This window comes from Lethenteron reissneri, chromosome 43 (genome assembly GCF_015708825.2).
Source record: "Lethenteron reissneri isolate LAM-NWPU_2019-01 chromosome 43, ASM1570882v1, whole genome shotgun sequence".
Classification (NCBI taxonomy): domain Eukaryota; kingdom Metazoa; phylum Chordata; class Hyperoartia; order Petromyzontiformes; family Petromyzontidae; genus Lethenteron; species Lethenteron reissneri.
In genome coordinates, this window is record NC_083821.1 from 1064092 (window position 1) to 1078441 (window position 14350).

At 45.4% G+C, this 14350-nt stretch overlaps 1 protein-coding gene across 2 annotated transcripts; it reads right to left on the minus strand.

Moving 5' to 3' along the window:
* Positions 1–614: 614 nt before the first annotated feature.
* On the minus strand, positions 615–13898 carry LOC133353193 (transmembrane protein 14C-like). 2 transcript variants are annotated; one of them, XM_061569240.1, is made up of 5 exons: positions 13854–13898; positions 11247–11346; positions 10161–10262; positions 5850–5937; positions 615–4698 (listed from the first exon to the last, which is right to left on the minus strand). In XM_061569240.1, the coding sequence occupies exons 2-5, from the start codon at positions 11320–11322 to the stop codon at positions 4659–4661; spliced, it is 306 nt and encodes a 101-aa protein (XP_061425224.1). In that variant the 5' UTR covers positions 11323–11346; positions 13854–13898; the 3' UTR covers positions 615–4658. The 2 variants fall into 2 exon arrangements, with proteins under 2 accessions (XP_061425224.1, XP_061425225.1); XM_061569241.1 differs by lacking the exon at positions 13854–13898 and adding an exon at positions 11867–11916.
* Positions 13899–14350: the final 452 nt, after the last annotated feature.

Consider the following 14350-nt stretch of genomic DNA (forward strand, 5'->3'; position numbering starts at 1 on the left):
GGAGGGTATTTTGGCCTACTCTTTCACGCTGGCCAGACGTCTTGGAAGGGGTGGGGGGTTTACCCACACGCGGGGCATGCTGAGCGACTGACGTGTACCCAGGTGTACCCCCGGTCAGGTGAACAGAGGTGGAGTGGATTTAATTTAAGCACGATTGAAGGCCATTGTGAATGATTTCCTCTTCCAGTAAATGTGATTACAAGAATGCACGTAGGCAAGTTAAAGGCCCCGTATTTACTTGATAAAAGCGGGCTTGGGCAGGAAACATCGCAAAGACGAATGATGGGCGGTGGTCAAGACTGACGGTGGAGTGGCAGCCAAATGAGAAAATAGAGCGGAGAGGGCATCCACCAGTGGCGAAACAACGAGATCAACTCGTGAACAGATCGATGGAATGGTGCCTCGCGAGACCATGAGATCGTGACGGCTTGGGAAGACTTCATCCAGCAGTGGATAGATGCTGGCTGATATGAATACTTTTTCTGTAAAACTTAAATGCAAAATAATGTTGAAAGCAATCGTTTTATTACGCTGGTATTAAGACAACGGGGCTCCATCAGACCATTTATTTTTCGGATAAAACCCGTTATGGAAAAATGTAATGCGAGCAAATGTGAAGGGAGATGTTTACTTTCAAGAATAAACACAAAACACACTTCGTGTTGTTATAAAGGACGTCGACTCTACGTGAGCATGATTACACGCCACTCGCACCTCTCATTAGCACGGATGGCTACGTACGGTGCGAACAAAGTTCAACATACAGCACATAAGTACACTCGCAGCTTCATGCTCAATTGCATCACAATATAAGCCTCGGACAAAATAATCTGCAACGCACCCGATCTCGTCATACTTCTTCAGAAGCAAGCAGGTTTAAGTCTGCGTCGTGTTTGAATGGGCGACCGCCATGCACGACAGCCGGTATAGACTGCTGCTGCTGCTGCTGCGAGGTTATCTGCGAGGTTATGTTGCGGGCAGCAGAGGGCAGCGGATCAAAATCCATCGCACTGCACTTCCCCTGCCCCCGCGTAAACGCTCCTTCATAAACCCGCAGCGATCACCATGAAGCGGAGAGAAATAAAACCCCCCACAACGCGCACAGGCGTGGGGAGGCACTCAGCCAGCAGTGCGTCTACCGAGGGCTGCACGTGCGGGGGCCGCTGCAGATGCAGCGGCAGGAGCGGAGAGGCATGAAAGCCAACATTCAGAGTTCAAACAGCTGGCTTGACATTCAGTCTCGTTTCATGAGAGACACTACCTCCAGGCTGCACCCCACAGATGCACCGTGCACTGCACGATAATTTATTATGTGCATAAAATCACCTCGCCTCAACGTCGAACACACTTGTGGAGAAATGGAGTTTGAATTCATTTTCCGAGATTTCTTGCTTGTGAGACTTCACAAGGGATTGTTGAACATCAATTGCGTTTTTTTTTCTGTATATTACCACGTGTATGTCTTGTAAAACAGATCAAAGCGTACAATGCAGCGGACGCGAAGCAATCACAATTCAAGCGGTACGTGCACTCAACGCAGCTTTAGCAACAAGCCTTACGTATTAGCAACTTACGCTGAAACGCAACACTTCTCAAAATGTGAAAAAAAACATTGAATGCGATTCCTTCTTGAAATCACCCGAACCAGGAATTGTGCACTTTTAATAAAAAAACACACCCACAAATCATAAAATTCAAAACATTATTCACATCCATCTGAAGCAGTGAAGGTTAATTTTTTCGGAATGAAACGGCGCAAGAACTGTACGCATCTGGACCCCTGCATTAAGCATCAACAGAGATTTGTGCTCATGCCATTTTATATGACGCCGATTTGAGCACGTGCCTACTAATCTCCCTAAGCATGTGTCCGACGCCTTCTAATGGCATCTCAGCTTATTAGAGCGCTCTCACGAGAACGCATTACTAAATTATAGACGAGTGTATTTTCTCTCCGTACGACACCTCGTCAACGTGCCGACGAGCTGTGATGCGCTTTGCCAGCCGCCGCCACGGTGCGGCCCCAGGGTTGCTCCTGCCATCGAGCCTGCACGCTCTTGTGCCCGCGGGTCGTTACACGACACAAGTTGTCTCGGCGTTCAACCTGAGAAAGCTCCACAACGGCAGTACGGCGCAGACGAAATAACGCAACCTTCATCCCGAATAACACCAGCTTCGTTCGCAAATTGCCCGTGGGTTTTTTTAGGATCCACATAAAATGACTCGCGGTGATCTCATAAGCTGCGTCGATTTGACACGAAAGCAAACGCCGTGCGATAGGGCTAGAACATGTGACACGGCTTAAAGAGCGCGCGGCCAGTGACAGTCGGCCACGCCAGGCAAGATGCAACCGATACGCCACCTGCCATTTGAATTGCCACGTGGTACTGTGATGGCAGTGAGATCGTGACGGCTTAGAGAGGGGCCTGCAGCCAGCAGTGGATTGATCATGGCTGGTGGCGATGACTGGAAAGGGATTCGTGCTTCAATGAGCATCTGTAGGTGCTGCGGCCAATACGTACAAAGAGGCACAAGCAAATTAAAATGCCAGGACTTTTCACTTGGCCGTGAGTTGGTTCTCTCTGTTACTTTGCCGCATTAAACAGAGAACTTCTGAATGTGCTTCACACTTTAAATACGTGTGATCAGCAGGTTGTGAAACAGCGGTGGTTAAATCCAGGATTTCAGGGCTTCACTGAAGACAAAGCAATACCAAAGTAAAGCCAATTGAGCATTGGAGACGGTCATTTAAAACACAACTGCGCTCGCGTGAACTCAAGCTCTCTGCGGGAGCCATGAGAAGTGACGGCCATCGTGCACTGATGTTCTGCACAATGTCTCTCACATGGCCTCATGGAAGATCTCCGTTATGGAACTACGTCCACGTAATGCTGCGGAGGTCTTTGTCAAGGATACCAAAATTCCGCTCGGCAGAAGCCCGAGGTTCAAAAAACGGGTTCTCTAATCTAGTGGGTCGATGGTCTCGTGAGAGTAGATATGTTTTTGATAATTGTTTTTTACCCTTTTATCTGGCAACAAAACTGACACCTTTTTTACAAGGAGTCATGTTTGGATTGACCACAATACCTGCAGTCCGAATGCAAACAAAAACACAACTCTGATAATGTATGCACTGTCCTTGAAATGAATTGGTCCACACCCGAGACAGCTTTTCTTAGAGCCTAGTCTCACATGGTGTTGGACCAGATGACGCTAAAAGGCACACAACTCAAAGACAATGCACCATCAGAGTATGAGAGCTCGGGGTAAGCATTTACACCATTGGAACCTCCTTTGCCAGTAGTAAAAAAAAGGTCAGTTTTGTTGCCAGATAAAAGGGTAAAAAAACAATTATCATATTTTGCTACTGGCAAAGGAGGTTCCAATGGTGGTAGATATGTTTTTCTCACGAATTTCATTGCTCTGTGAGGAAGTCCGGTGGCTCAGAAGTCAGAGCGCTGAGCTGACGATGATGAGATTTGCCTGGGTTCGAGCCCAGGCAACTGCTGCGGACTCAAGAGTAGTGAAGTGATGAACTCAGAAATTGGTTACCAATATAGTCGCACTAAAAAAAACATCCTATTTCAAAGTAATTTTGCACTTAATTGACTATATTTTGTTGTGAGAATGAAGAATATCTGTTTGACTGTCAGGTGATGAATATTTTTTCGTAGCAGGACGGGTGCTGTCTCTGAGTGTGGACAAGAGGTCACTTTAAGGGATCTTTGAGTAACTCTGCAATGTCTGCTTCAAGAGGCTGTTCTCTAACACGCGGGGCTGAACTGCTGTGAAATTTCCAAATGGATGATTTGTCTCGTGCTGTGACGCCGATAACACAATTGGGAAAACATTGGGTGAAAATGTGAAGATACAACTGTACAGGCATTATAATGTGTATGTTTAACAACACACCCACTACCCCAGTACATACTTTACGCAACATTGGAAACAATAACTTCAATAGGGTAATTATCCCGCATACAAATTTGACACGTTGAAAGTCTGAAGTGCTGCGGTTGAGAGCCAAACTACAAAGCTGTAATCCTGCAATGCGGCTGGCAGAGTTCCATACTTGAGGTCATTTTTTACTCTTCGGGCTAAAAATTGTTCCCTAAATGGGTGTTTTTTGTTATTGCCCGAGCAGTCGGCTTAAACACTCCACGCAGGACCGAGCTGCTGGTATTCGATGGGATCCGCACAAATCGGCTTCCAAAAAAAGCAGTCGTGTGAAGCAATTTCTGAGACGGCACAGAGCGCTCGTTTTAAATTGAAACGCGAGCGAACAGCAGCAGCAGCACGCGACTCGTCACGTACGGTGGCTTCGCTTTCACAGAGCTCAGGCACGCCATACACTTACGTAATCAACCCCATCACAAACCTACAACGGGCTGGGTGTTTAAACACGGAAATTATTATTGACGCGAAAGTGAGGAGAGGACAAAACAAATATAGAATTTCAACTGCGCTCTTTAGAATCTCTTAAAAATCTCAAGGGTTAATATCTTCACGTTCGTCAGTGACGCACACGCCAGTCCGATCGCAACTTACACCCGCAGCGAGCGACCTGTCGTCTTGGCGTCTGCACGAGTCATTACCAACGAGAAGGGCTTGCGACGAGCGGGTGTGGAGACGCTGCCGCCACGGCAGGCAAACAGGCGTCACAGCAGTCTGAGCACCAGTCGTCCGAGGTTCAAGATGCTAAGCAACGAGACAGAAAAATTCATACTCTCAACAGACAGTTCACGCATCAGGGACATGCCATTGTGCTTGCGTTGTTTACCAGTGAATGCTTGGATTCAGTGCTGTCATAAACAATCGCATTTAATTTTAATATTCAATAACATACTTTATTACATGTCGCGGTGTGAGTGTGTGAATGCACTGTATATTTTTGCGCGTTAAGAGCAATACGCTCTTTGGAAGCCCTCAGCGCTCGCATAAACATTGCATGCGGCACAACGTTACTCTTCCACACTCTGCTTTCTATCGACGAGTAAGCGTACGCACGCACCCAGAGCGATGCATAAATTAACCAACAGCTGCCGAGATGCCTTTGTGACACATTCACTAACCCCTGCTGGCTTTCCTTGCATTTTTATTATTAACATATGATGATTATTATGGTTGTTCAAACAGGAAAGCCTCACTGAGGCTCTAAACTCTTTTAGCCAATACCAGTTAAAAACATGTAGCTATGGGGGGAATCCGGAGAACCTTGAGGAAGCCAATACAGAACAGGGGGAGAACATGCAATTTTTGCACAGCAAGGCGTCCGAGTCGATAATTGAACCCAGACCCTTCTAGCTGCGAGGCACAAGTGTTACAACTGCGCCACCACCCTGCCGTCCCATCTGCTCCTAAGGCCGCTAGACACGGTACGGAGAGCCGCTCTCGGAGATGCATTAGCCGGTGACTCTCACGGGGCTCTGATGGCTGAAGGCAGGAGCGCCACAAGATAGCCAGCGCCAATTCCCTACAGCGGCTTCGCTCGACGCGCGTAATTAAAGCGTGCAAAGCTTAATTCTGTTTACATATTTACATCGTGATATGAAAATTAACAGGGAGTTTGCAACCACTCCAAATGCCATTAAATTACAGTCGGCATGGACTCTTCAATTATACTGTCCCGGATAAGCCTCTCGCATAAGCAATCTGGGAAACGTTGCGGTTGCAAATTGGCTCGTTCGCAAAATAGCCCGAGAGCAAAATTGCTTCTGATGAAAAAGAATGAGCTCTGCAAGCTTGCGTATCTGGGTCATGCACTGTGCACCTGCGCATTCTGTCCTACCGGGGGAGATGGTGCACGCCAGGCTAGGTGAGCAAAGTGACGTGCGTGCCGAGTGCTTTACCTGAGAAGAGCAACCAGTCCGGCGGGCATAACCTTGCCCGACTTTTGGAAGCGTATTCCCATCACCAAGCCCAGCACCGCTGACACAACTGCACACACCCGTCAGTCATTGCGTACATATTCCTGTCCACGCAATTTACGTACACACGTGCATGTGAAAGCGCCCGCACACCTCGCTATGTACAGGTCTGTTCTAGGGAATCGTGCCAATGTGTCTGCACTGCTCTGTTGAGCGTCGCAGTACACCAAGCCTTGCACCGGCACCGTGCCGACGTCACCACCACTTGGCAGATGTCGTGCGCAATTGACAACGGCTATCGCACCAAATCTCAGCAACTCTGTTCACGTTTACATCACTATATCTATTTTTTGCGAGCAATGCTTCGTGGGGTACATGTTGTTTAAACAGGAAATTTAGTAAATAATAGGATGGCTTACATACGCAACAACGCCGTAATAACAGGTGGCAGCAATAACCATTTGGATAAAAATATTTAGAAATAATTGTGGGTGACTGTAAGGGGTATGGCGATGCACAACAACATACCGTGGCAGAGGCATGTCTCCACAACGAGGCACTACACAGGGCTTTCCTGGCAGTCGGTGCAGGGTCCATTAACCTAGCTCTCCTCTTTGTTGTGTGAAAAATGGTTTGTTTCCGCTGTGTCGTATAACACACTGGACACCCTCATACCTCGGTGAGCTCGCCTAAATCTGCTGCCGTGTTATCACAACCACTTAACGGCAGGCCGGCCCCCAATTGCAAACTGGGCAGGTGGGCACAGCCCAGTTTTCCATTGCAGCCTTGCCAAGCCTAGCCATGTGCAACCAGGCCAGGTAGCACTGGGCCACAGGGCTCACTTTCCGGGATGAGCTATTTGCTTTTACCCGGGTTGCCCTTAGAAACAGTCGTGATGTCACACAGTCGGTGTGTCTCAAAGTAGGTCGAATTCAGGGTTGTGTATTCATAATTTAAAAAAGAAACAGTGCAGAAAATTAAAAAAAAATAATAGATTTTAGCTTGAGATAGCATAATGCTCATCTGGCTATTGCATTAAATCTTGCAAAAAAATAAATTGCGATAACTGCCCTGAGGCAGCTAAGGGAAACCAAGGGACGGAGAGGGGGAAGTGGGTCCACGCGGCAAGAATGCTGGGGAGGTGGCACGGTGCTGTGCGAGCTCGTTTGCAACTTGCTGTCGAGGTCCGCGGTTCGCATCCAGCAGACCGCCCTGTTAATCCCGCGGGTGAATTAACCACAAAATACTATTCACCGTCCGCTTCACAGTGGACGTTACAGATCCCATGGCGTTAGCTGAAAAAAGTAGGCCATTGTGTGACGGAGTCATGGTCCAAATTTGACACGTTTGAAATTCTATCGGCGAATGACTCAATTTGGATTACCAATAGCAACATTGCTGACTATTCCGAAACTACTGCAGAAAAAGTACCTTCCTTCGTGAAAGCCTATAACCCAAAATAATTGGGTGAATACCAAATGCAATGGTTCTAGATTTGAAGCTTTCGTGACTGCAAGGATTCATATTCTTAGTTTTTTCGGTAAAGTCACGTAGGTAAAAAATGAAATTAAAATGAATAAAAATAAAATAATAAAAAATCAGGACGTTTCGGAGGCAACACAAGTCTCCATCATAAGGTGGGACCGTCACAGCCAGATTTGCTGTATCACTTGATACAGCAAATCTGGCTGTGACGGTATAAATGCAATGGTGATTTGATGACTGGGACAAGAAACAAGCCCAGATTCACCAAACACAGATCAGGATTGGTTTAGTTTAAAGTTAAGCAATGATTTGTGGCCAGGTTGCTCTGAAAACGAGTTATATAGCTCAGTTGGCCTTACCTGGTTAGAAAATAACGAAATAATGGATGTGTAAGCACAGCTCAAGACTCAATCGAAGTTTCTTTGCACAATCATTGGCAAGCGAAACAAAGGTGCCACACATAACGATCCTTTATTATCCCGAGGCTGTAACCCAAGCTGAACTTTGACCCAAAGAGATGCTCAGCCCCGTGGACAATCCACACGCCACACTCTCGCTTCAGGTTTTAAGTCTCCTGCCGGTTATTTGACATGTAATTCCACGGGGGGAAGCAAAGCCAAGAGCAGACATCAATCACAATTCCACTGCTTGCCAATTCAGTGGAAGCAACGATGGAAGATGTGATTGTTTAAATCAATATTTTGTGGATTTTTTTTGTTCAATTTATGACAAACTATATTTTCTCCACATTCGTATAATCTATTTATCTTGAGGACAACTGAAAAAACAATGCATTTCACATCACAAAACAGGGAAGAGCTGTTTAACACATACTCCATAGTTCACTCAAACCATATATGGGCACTGCCAAAATTGCAATCATACTGTTTAATCATATACATGTACACACGTGTAGACATACTGTACAGTATATGCCAAAATGCAAACTTTCAAACACAACACCAAATCTAATGAAACACAAACATGCTGACACCAGGGTCTGCAAAGCCAGAGGGTAATGAGTTTCTGTGGCGATGGCTCTCAGAGTACAAGCAAACAGGCCCACACATTAGGTGGCTGCTTACAAAGGTCATCTATACGGAACACAAGCAAGCACACGGCGGAGGGGGGGGGTGTACGATCACCTCCCAGGTGCATGGGGTAAATTCAATCGTGTTCTGTTCTGTAGGGCTACATAACGCATGCGTCTTAACTACACGAGCGTTCCCCATCAAAGCCACAGCTCTCACCTCCACCGGCATCATGCCTTTAGATTTGCGCAGATGGTCCATTACTGCTTAGGTCACCGAGGGCAGCAAATAAAGCGGTGCTGTGCAATAACCCACCCTTAGGGCTTCCATAACCCCACATGGCTACTGTCACTGCTCGTGTCAAGGGCTTCAAGAAGTGGATTAGGAATGTAACTTTGCAATAAGCTTCCTAAAATTGTGTTAAACACAGAGCTCCTTTGCTCTCAGGCAATGACATTTATGCAGAAATGCTGATAAACAAGACTTCTACAAAGATTTCTACGTAGGTGTCACGTTGACATTTATCAGCTACAAAACAATAAACTGACTGAGAAAATCTTATTTCATGGAGCTCCTGTGTATTAAAGGTGTATGGGCATAAGCTTTGTATAAATATCTACTCGGGAGTCCTAATGTCACAGACAAGTTTTACACATGTACAAAACACCATGTAGAACTATGACATTACAAAATTGTACATTCCTTTGTCAGTCCACTGCTGAATGGAGGCCTCCCTACAACATATTGGTTATGGAGTTTGTTTGACCAGACAACACCGCACTGCTCACTGGTGGTTGGTGAAGGAATAGGAGGAAGCCCAGAGCCCAGAACCAGATCAGTTGTCACTCGCCACAGATGTAAGCTGTCGAAAGGAATTTAACTCAGGTGGCCCGGTTTGTCACAATGTGTTAACCCCTTCATCATCGATCCACCCAGGTATGAAAAAAACGAGTGATTGAACTATCTTCCATTGCATATTTAAAGGCAACACCTTTAAGTCTTCATGTAAAAACTATACTCTTTGATATTAAAGAAAGTAAATTATAAATAGTTCTCAAAGGGTGCTACAAAACCTCCTTTGAGATATTTTATAAAGACATTTTTATATCACCTTTCACATCCCGACCACGTGCATCGTTATGCTGACAATAAAGCAGTTTGCACAAGAAACCATGATCACGTGGAATTCTGAGTTCCACATCAAGAGTACATGGAAAATTGTATTTAAATTATGGAATAAATTTGCTATTCGTGTAATTATTACAGCGCAGGACTACCACGAAGGCACTTTGTTTCACAATAAGATATAGTCTGCCTATAGGGGGCAATGTTGTTAAGTGCAATTCCCATTCAGAAATTAGTGGATAATTTTTCACATTTGTAAAATGTGAATAATGGTGCCGGCGCACTCTTTTAGAATGATGTCAAGGGATCTTTAATGCCCACTGTGAAGCAGGTGGCACGTATTCTACAAGTAACACACCAACAGTATTATCCAGCGTTCCTTCCGGCTTCAAACAATTAACCTCTACAACAAGCGGAAAACTCATTGCAGCTGGGCCACATCACTGCTCAACTTACTCATTTTAGCAGGTTGGTTTCTGTGCATGTCTTTAAACTTTGAAATAAATTAAAATAGCAGGAGGAATGTGAAATAGAACGCCGGCTAATGGAAAGTGTCCACTTCCAAGAACACACGGTGACGAAACGGCCACTTACACACGCGCACACACACAAGCGTGTAGACTGTGCCCAATGTAGTGGAAATGAAACGTACCTAAAGATAGCAGAATATTGTTCGGGTCAAAGGAGAGCTGGAATGCGCCGAACTCCAGCAGCAGTCCGAAGATCAAGCCGGCTATCAGGGACGGCAATGAGCCTGAAAACAGACGTGGAAAACTCCATTATCGGCTATGTTCAATCCACTGCTGGATGAGGCCTCTCCCCAAGTCGTCTCCATCTCTCACGGCCCTGCAGTGTAACAATTAAGCGAGCAGCGGCTGCACAAAAGGTGATTTCATCAATTCCATCTCCACAGCGGATTGTCTTCCGCTCCATCACCCAAGAGGAAATTGGCACTGAAGGAAATGGCAAATATCGTAGATTTCAAGAGATATGGGCTTTAAAATGCGATTGCAAATCTGAATGGGTTAACAACTTAAATGTGCTCTCATATTTAGTTGTCATTTGTAATTTATATTTAATGCTAAGCTAATAACTGAGTCTTACATCGTTCTTTTTTTAATTGTCATCTCAAGGCACGTGCCAATTTTGAACATTACAGACTATAAAATTACGAAGATAAACAACATTAAATATTTAATATGGTATTTGAAATTTGAAATTACATATTTATGTATTCATGTCTAATTAAATGTGACTGAAGGTACAGTATTACCATTATTCATAAAGCCTTGGTGTAAAAAAAAAAATCTGTAAAAATCGACAAGACATGAGCCAAAACAAGCAGACATCTTAGATTTAATATTCAAAGCACAAAAAGATGTACTCAGATATAATACTGATGTTCATGTGTCATACATTGACAACTCGACTGCAATAGCTAGCCATCATTTTCTACCGCGGTCTCTCCACTACTGGATGTTCAGTACATTTTAACTAAATTAACATTGCAGCTCCTTATCAATCCATCCCTGGGGTAATGCTTCCTCATACATAGACAGTCATGGGAGGTTTTGTGTCCGTACTTCATATGGACATGAATAGAGTGGCAGCTATAAATCAATACACTGGTCAATGCGGTTTGGCAACCAGTTCGGATAGAACACATGCCACTCACATTAGCCGTGGTCGGGTATAAAACTTTTGGGTTAATCACGCAGCGAGTGTGAACCATACATACCCTTCCTCTTGTAGCCAATAACCCCACCAGCAATCACCAAGGAGCCAAATCCAAAACCATACCAGTCAATCGCCATGGCTACAACTCGTGTTTTGGAAATCTGCAACACAAAGGCATCATATTAGTGGTTGTAACTTTCACTGAAGAAATACTGCAAGTTTACTTAATTAAAAAAAGTAAATCTTATGGCCATTAGATGTCTTGCATCTTAGTCAAGGTGTCCCCATGCTCAAATGCAATGGGGCCCCACTTTTCATGACTGATGATGCTAAAGAAATCACCCCAACCCTTGCCCATCACCTCCCGTCCAGTGGCACATGTGGAAAGATACTTTATTTTACAACTAGTTTTGTGGTTATGCGATTAGTGTAGTAATCGAACCGGTAAACATTAGTGTGAGATATATATGAATTAGTCCTGCACCCTTCCCGACTCAACCAAACCTGCACCATCCAGCGTGGAGAAGTATGACCAACACAGAGTTCTTCTTCATGCAGCAGTGAATTGACAAAACTATTTTACATTGTTGTAAGTTTGTTGAAAAGGGCTGTTTCATGCATTCCTGACGCCAAGCCCCAAGACAATGACACATTCCTTTGGCCAGAACAAATCTATCATACCTGCTGCTGACATCTGGATCACAAAAAAATGGAACAAAAGCTGTAAAGTGCACAAAGAAAAGTATGGAAAAGTGAATGATTGGAGTTACATAGAGGCAGAAATGGAACACGTGGCTTATAGAAAGACCATGCAAAAGCTAGGAGCGTCATATTGGCCTGCCAAGTGGGTTTGTGTAGAATAAGTCTTCTCGAAAAGGGATTAAATAAAGGTGGTCAAGACAAACGATGGTGTGGCAGCCACAGAAAACGACACGGCCGAGATGGACGTCCATCGCAGGTTGGCGGAAGGATTCAATCAGAATGAGTGTGGAGGAGCAGAGATGCATTGCTGCGTCGCAAACCCCCTGGGGGATGGCGAAGACTTGGGGAGGCCTTCATCCAGCAGTGGATTATCACGGCTGATGACTGCCCACGTGGAGCAATACACATTCGAGACGTCTCACCTCTCAAATTAGCATTGGAAGGCTGAGCCAGCGGTCTAAATTCCACGTTACCCTGGCGAGCTCAGTACAACCATGGTAACACGACTGCTGGATGAGGGCCTCCTCCTAACACCGTGGCAGATCGTGGGTGTTATTTGTTTGACCATACTTCACCACTCTGGTCACTACGAGTTGGTGAATGTCCAGTACAAGTTAATGTTGTTGTTTCTGCTGCAGCGCCCTCTGCTGTCCACCACGCAGCCTATAACACCTCTGCTATCCATCCAAGCCCTAACCAGGCTCAACATTTGCTTAGCTCTCAAAGTCTCAGGCCAGGTTCAACGCTTGCTTAGCTCTCAAAGTCTCCGGCCAGGCTCAACATTTGCTTAGCTTTCAAAGTCTCAGACCAGGCTGAACGCTTGCTTAGCTTTCAAAGTCTCAGACCAGGCTCAACACTTGCTTAGCTTTCAAAGTCTCAGCCCAGGCTGAACGCTTGCTTAGCTTTCAAAGTCTCAGACCAGGCTCAACACTTGCTTAGCTTTCAAAGTCTCAGACCAGGCTGAACGCTTGCTTAGCTTTCAAAGTCTCAGACCAGGCTCAACACTTGCTTAGCTTTCAAAGTCTCAGGCCAGGCTCAACACTTGCTTAGCTCTCAAAGTCTCAGGCCAGGCTCAACTCTTGCTTAGCTCTCAAAGTCTCCGGCCAGGCTCAACACTTGCTGAGCTTTCAAAGTCTCAGGCCAGGCTCAACACTTGCTTAGCTCTCAAAGTCTCAGGCCAGGCTCAACTCTTGCTTAGCTCTCAAAGTCTCAGGCCAGGCTCAACTCTTGCTTAGCTCTCAAAGTCTCAGGCCAGGCTCAACTCTTGCTTAGCTCTCAAAGTCTCCGGCCAGGCTCAACACTTGCTGAGCTCTCAAAGTCTCAGGCCAGGCTCAACACTTGCTTAGCTCTCAAAGTCTCAGGCCAGGCTCAACTCTTGCTTAGCTCTCAAAGTCTCAGGCCAGGCTCAACACTTGCTTAGCTCTCAAAGTCTCAGGCCAGGCTCAACACTTGCTTAGCTCTCAAAGTCTCAGGCCAGGCTCAACACTTGCTTAGCTCTCAAAGTCTCAGGCCAGGCTCAACTCTTGCTTAGCTTTCAAAGTCTCAGGCCAGGCTCAACGCTTGCTTAGCTTTCAAAGTCTCAGGCCAGGCTCAACGCTTGCTTAGCTCTCAAAGTCTCCGGCGCATACGGAATCACATGTTAACATTCAGCGATGAGTGAAGTTGTCTAGGGGTTTATTTTTTTTAATCCATCAGTGTGCGGCGTCGAATAGGACCGTAATAAAAATAAAATAGTGTAGACTTTGTTATCTATGCTACAGTTGTTAAAGCGGCTAGGCCAGAAGCCTTCAGACAGACTGCGAGGGAGCCGCTCCCGCTTTAGTTAAAGCCACCAACGTCAAAATGATGCATAAACGCGCGCGGTAACTTAAGAAACAACGTTGCAAGTCATCGGCACGTGAATGTTGATATTTTACAATGCAATTGTTAAATGTTTGATGAATGTAAGCGGCGCAGGGAAGTTTACCGGTGCCGGGTTCGTGTTGTATGTCGTTCCGAGAGGCCACGCCCACTAAGCGGGACGGGCCAATCAGAAAGCAGGCGGTGACGTCACGCATAAATTATGAGATAAATTAATAAATAGCTTTTTATATAATTTATGAACGAAATAATTGAACAATTCAATTCCTCGTGCAAATAATAAGCTAGGTGAGGTATAAAATAGACAATTACCCTTTTGGTAACGATTCACGTGTCAAATTTTAAATGTTAATTAGGAAGCATGTTTTACGTTTCCATAGCTGTTAACCCATTGGGTTTACCCCGTGTCCTTCTTGCACAGGGAAATTGAGGTTCAGATCCATACGGGGCGTACAGCCGTTTCAGTTCATTTATTACGTATAGCCCTGTGAGCCATTCGGCTCTTGAATCGGGAGCAACCGCGACAAACAAAAACATGAACAAGAAACATCTTAAAGTGACTACACACAGCAGAAAAATCCAAGAAAAAACAGCAAAGTGTTC

What these genes read in the sequence shown, in the direction of transcription:
- LOC133353193 (XM_061569240.1), bottom strand. Translation starts at nt 11,322, where the DNA reads ATGGCGATTGACTGGTATGGTTTTGGATTTGGCTCCTTGGTGATTGCT. An exon ending in TATTGGCTACAAGAGGAAGG is followed by an intron (nt 10,263 to 11,246) that starts GTATGTATGGTT and finishes GTCTGTTTTCAG; the next exon opens with GCTCATTGCCGTCCCTGATA. An exon ending in GGACTGGTTGCTCTTCTCAG is followed by an intron (nt 4,699 to 5,849) that starts GTAAAGCACTCG and finishes CTCGTTGCTTAG; the next exon opens with CATCTTGAACCTCGGACGAC.